This window comes from Mesitornis unicolor, unplaced genomic scaffold (assembly GCF_000695765.1).
Source record: "Mesitornis unicolor isolate BGI_N332 unplaced genomic scaffold, ASM69576v1 scaffold1131, whole genome shotgun sequence".
NCBI lineage: Eukaryota > Metazoa > Chordata > Aves > Mesitornithiformes > Mesitornithidae > Mesitornis > Mesitornis unicolor.
The window spans coordinates 8,352-13,662 of record NW_010165541.1 but is presented as its reverse complement, the minus strand read 5'-3'; the positions used below and the strand labels follow the sequence as shown (position 1 = coordinate 13,662).

Genomic DNA, 5,311 nt, shown 5'->3' with positions numbered 1-5,311 from the left:
ACAACAAGTGTTAAGAGGAATCCGTTCCCTGTTTTGTCACTAGGTTTAGGCGGCCAACAATTAAAACCCTAAATAGATGAGGTATCTCCCCACTCAAGGTACCAGTTCAAGAGTCACCTGAGCTGTTAGTTCTCGAGTACTTTGGAGAGCAAGCCCCACAAGCAGCTGTATGTGACCAGTTTGGACTGTGGTCAGATGGGAGCCTGGTCAGAGGAGATTTCATGGTCATTTGAGTACCTGCTTTAAAACTGCCTCCTGTCAATTTGTCAAGGTGAGATCCAAAATTTATGCTCAACTTTAGTAAAAAAAAAAAAATTTGTTGCCAGAAAATCTACAGGAAAAAATAATGCCATGTTAGGGAGTGGGTTTCCCTAATCCTGTACCTTAACCAGGTGTTTGCTGTGCCTAGAATTCGTTGTCTGTATTCCAGATATCACCCACTAAGGCATTGGCAGCCCCTTTAATGGTCCAGGTCGCCAGGGCCAGCTGCTCTTTCAGCATGTCCACATCCACGCTGTCCCTGTTGGTTCCCAGCAGCTGCAGTTTCTCCAGGAGACTCTTCAGGGTGTGGGGGCCTCTGCCAAAGAAGATGTGGCGAAAGGGAGCATCTTTTGGCGAGAGGTACGGGGAGAGGAAGTCATACTCCACCTGAAGCAGAGATGCAAATTTAGGGTTATACTCTTACCTCCCAAGTTCGTAATCTGTCCCATCATGAGCCCCCAGCCACTGATCCCCACCCAGCCCTTGCCCACAAGAGACAGACCCTCTTCCAACAGCAAGCACAGAAGTCAGTCATTGACACTAAGCAAGTGGAAGAGATGCCAGTCTGCACAGTGCCCGTGGCTCCTAAGGAAGGGGCCCATCCCAGCCAGCGCTCTCTTCCTTCATGAGAAAAGGAAAACCAGTTGTGGATACCCACCTTCATGATCCTGTCGTTCAGGGCTCTGCGGACAATCCTGTTTTCCCTGTCGCTGTTTGCAATGTCTCTTCTCAGTTCATCTGTAGCTCGCTGGTAGTCACCACGGGCAAAAAACAGCCACTTCAAGGTCAGCCCCAGTGCCTGTGAGGGAGGAGCTGTTAGCAAACCTGATTTTCTTCTTTTGCTGCTCTCCTACCAAGAGGAAAATGTTGGGGTTTTTTTTTTTTTTTGCCAGTTTAACCAAGTAGCAGAGCAAGTTCCAGGCAGACTTTTCTGAGGTCACCGAGCTCCCCACCCACAGTTTCTTGTAGGTTTTCAGCAGAGGTGCAAATGAGATGCAAAGCTGCATCATGCTGTGAACAGTAACCAGAGAAACTAACCCCATCCACTTCCTCAAGAGCTTACCCCAGCCAGATCTGTCTGCCACGGTTACTCTGCCTGCACTGCTCTATAAGGAACGTCAATTCGGGTCACATTTTGTGCCCCAAGATGTCCACCCTGTCATATCCAATGGTAGCACATGGCCCCATAACAGTCTATAGGGATTCAGTGCACTCAGACCCTTTCTTACCTCCACATCCTGATTATAGGCCAAAAGCTTCGACTGGAACATTAGCAGCTCTTCACTGTATCTCTCAAAGTCCAGGAAGAGCTCATGATCGTGAGTCAGCCTGAGAGCTATTTGTCCAGCAACTTCTGCAGCAGCACGCATAAGATCATACAAATTGTCAGTCATCTTCAGGTTCTCTACAGTGTCCTGAGTAGTGCCCAAGAAGGGATATTCCGCATCTTTCTACAAGAAAGAAGGCACTGAAGTTAGGCATGAGTGCTTTTCCAGCTAGGATTTTTCACCTCCTACTACATTTGCCTGCTACTCCCACCACATCCCATCTCCTTGTGCTGCTCAGTAGTGAGACTAGTGGCAAAACTTCAAAGTACAGGGAAAGGGGATGGAGCTCCTGCATCTCGTCCCTCAAGTTTCCAGCTATCAGCAGGATGCTCTGCTACTTTGCTAGATTCAAAGACAGAGAGACCCCTATGTATGGGCTCAGGAACAGAGTCCATAGGCCAACCGTGCCCCAGAAGCAGCCTTCACAGCAAGTGCTGCCAGTCACCAGGTCCAGAGGCTGCACTTCCTCCCTCAGGCAGGCTGCACGGACAGCACCTTGTGCTCTGCCACCCTGGAGAGCGGATGTCCTTACAGCACTTTGCCTGCACGGTGTACTCATTGCATGGAGACAATACTTACATTGTAGAAACCAAAGGAAACCACCGGAATGCCCGAGTAGGCCAGGAAAGGGAATGCCGCATTATCCAGACCAAGCGGAACACTGCAAAAGACAAGTACTGAGTAGTTACCAACTGGTTTGGACATCCCAGGAGAAAAGCTACAAGCCCTACAGTTGAAGCTCTAAGTCAACTGGACTACCCTGTCTAGGGAAGACTGGTTTTGGCAAGGACCTGATGAGATGCCTCCCAGAGTCCTGAGGGAATTGGCTGATGTAGTTGCTAAGTCACTCTCCATGATATTTGAAAAGTCATGGCAGCTGGGTGAAGTCTCTGGTGTCTGGAAGAAGGGAAATATTGTGCCCATTTTTAAAAAAGGGTAGAAAGGAGGACCCTGGAAACTACCGACCTGTCAGCCTCCCCTCTGTGCCTGGGAAGGCATGGGACAGAGGAACACAGAACAGGCCCTCCCAGAAGCTCTGAGCAGGCACATGGAGGACAGGGAGGTCATTCAAGATGGCCAGCATGGCTTTACTAAGAGCAAGTCCTGCCTGAACAACTGGTGCTGTTTAAAATCTTCATCATGACACAGACAGTGAGATCAAGGGCACCCTCAGCAAGTTTGCAGATGATACCAAGCTGAGTGGTGTGGTCAACATGCTAGAGGGATGGGATGCCATCCAGAGGGACCCAGACAAGCTGAAGAGGTGGGCTCATGTGAACATCATGAGGTTCAACAAGGCCAAGTGCAAGGTCCTGCACCTGGGCAGGGGCAATCTTCATTATCAATACAGGCTGGGGGATGCTGTGATAGAGAGCAGCCCTGTGGAAAAGGACTTGGAGGTGCTGGTGGACAAAAAGTTGGACGTGAACTAACAATGTGCTCTTGCAGCCCAGGCTGCCAACCACATGCTGGGCTGCATCAAAAGAGGTGTGGCCAGCAGGGCGAGGGAGGGGGTTCTGCCCCTCTGCTTTGCTCTGGTGAGACCCCACCTGGAGTACTGCTCTGGAGCTCTCAGTACAAGGCCATGGAGCTGCTGGAACGAGTCCAGAGGAGGGCCACAAAAAAGATCAGGGGCTGGAGCACCGCTCCTATGAAGACCAGCTGAGAGAGCTGGGGTTGTTCAGCCTGGAAAAGAGAAGGCTACAGGGAGACGTCATAGCAGCCTTCCAGTACCTGAAGAGGGCTTACAAGAAAGCTGGGGAGGGACTTTTTACAAGGATGAGAGCCAATAATTTTAAACTAAAGCAGGGTAGATTTAGATTAGACATTAGGAATAAATTGTTTACCATGAGGGTGGTGAGACACTGAAACAGGTTGCTCAGTAAGGTGGTAAATGCCTCGTTCCTGGAGACATTCAGAGTCAGGCTTGAAAGGGCTCTGAGCAACCCGAGTTTACTGTTCACACTCGCTTGATCCCATTGCAGCAGGCAGAACCCACCCCAGGCAGCTGTATGACACTCCAGCGCAAAGAGCAGAAGCCATTTAGCCTATTTCTTTACAGAGATTTGCTTTGCCAGAGAGCAGGATGACAATACTTACACTGATTTTACCCAATCAGAGCCAACTCTGTCATACAGACTTCGCGAATTCTTGGCTGGGTCCTTCACCTGCACAGAGATGATAGTCAGTGCACTTGTTCCAACCTCTGCTTGGGCTTCCACTGCTGTGCAGATGGGAGTCAGGTGTGCTCTCCCGACCTTTCTCCACACAGGCATGGTCACGTGGGACAGGCATTCACCTCCCACTGAATTGTGGCATTTGCTGACCTGAGATTCTGCATGCATGAACTGTGATTCCCAGAGCCAATCTGACTTCAGACAAGGCTCTCCAGAGTATCTCAGCCCTTTCTCCTACATGGGGCTTTCTCCTCAGAAGGTCTCAAATGGGGAAAGTGACCCAGCACAGCTCTGGCTGCTTTTAGTTCCTCCTCAAAACCACAGTCACCTCAATTAGCCCAAGACCCTTTGACTCACCCCTTTCATAGTTCTCTCCAGCAATGTGTACAGCAATGGGCTAGCAGAAATCTTCAAGTGGTTGGCACCTGCAAAAAAGAAAGGGCGTTTGACTTGCCGGCCTAATTAACCACTACTGCTAGAGCTGTTCAGCCCTCTGACTGAGCAACAACTGATCTACAACTAGTTGCAAAAGGATTCTCAGACAAAGGACAATCTACTGGGCACTAGCAGGGCTACCGCCTCCTGGCTCAGGCTGAAGCAACCTCCCAGCTTCAATGACAAGAGCAGAGAATAAATGGAGTCATGGCAGCCTTCAGCCAAACACCCAGCACCAACCTCTGGCACAGCCCCCGCTCCTGGAGATTAAGTTAACTGTCAAGTTATTCTGGTCCTACTCAGTTTCAAGAAACTTAAAGAGTAGCAGGTTACCTAGGACTGCAGCATCCAAGTTAATGTAAGTGAAGGCTTTGGCATGCAGTATGGCAGAGTACCCCTAGAACAAAACAAGTATTTTAAGATGAGTGGTAGCAGTCCAACACCAAGATGTTTACTCTACAGAAACAGCAAATCACAGCTGTGCAGTCATCACACAGAGGTCTATCAACAACACACTACCTCCAGCCATTCGGTAGCACCCACAGCTCCATACTCCCCCGCACTCCAGCTAGCGAAGATGATGCTGCGTCTTGGTTTGTAGCCACCTGCAAAGACAGAGAGACTGAGATGTCTGTCCTTTGCCCATGGAGATTAGATTAGCACTGAGGGCCTGGGTTGATCAATCATCTGCTCCTCAGACAGAGCTGAAGCATTCTGGCTGCTGCAGACAAACATGCACTCTGGCAGCTGCATGGACACGGTACCTCCTCACACTGCAGAGCTGTGCAAGAAAACCACACTGTCTGCATTTCTTCCCTTTTTTATTTAGCTGCCTGAGTCCAAAATTAACCCTGGAGCCAGAAGCACTCACACCACCACCACCACGCAGCCCACACCACTCCAGCTGGTCAGCTACTTCAATGGTTTCCCACCTTCAGGCCTGGCTGTCCAATAGACAGCTTGAGTTTGAGGTCTGCATCATGTGTTATCCAAGGACATTCTTTCATTCAAGCCATACCAGATACAAGCAGGCAGTCCCTTTGAAGTGGGTGCACACTGCAGTCAAGTTGGATATGTTGGACAAGTAAGAGCTTCTCAGGAAGCTTTCTC

General features: G+C 49.8%; 1 protein-coding gene across 1 annotated transcript in view; it reads right to left on the bottom strand.

Moving 5' to 3' along the window:
* Positions 1-405: 405 nt before the first annotated feature.
* TFRC (transferrin receptor) overlaps positions 406-5,311 on the bottom strand; it is an 11,844-nt gene continuing 6,938 nt past the window's right edge. The window contains exons 11-18 of the mRNA XM_010194639.1: positions 4,721-4,806; positions 4,535-4,598; positions 4,124-4,191; positions 3,690-3,757; positions 2,169-2,250; positions 1,491-1,712; positions 920-1,060; positions 406-648 (exon numbers count right to left, since the gene is read on the bottom strand). Coding sequence (XP_010192941.1) covers positions 406-648; positions 920-1,060; positions 1,491-1,712; positions 2,169-2,250; positions 3,690-3,757; positions 4,124-4,191; positions 4,535-4,598; positions 4,721-4,806 — 974 coding nt within the window. The remainder of the gene's footprint in view (positions 649-919; positions 1,061-1,490; positions 1,713-2,168; positions 2,251-3,689; positions 3,758-4,123; positions 4,192-4,534; positions 4,599-4,720; positions 4,807-5,311) is intronic.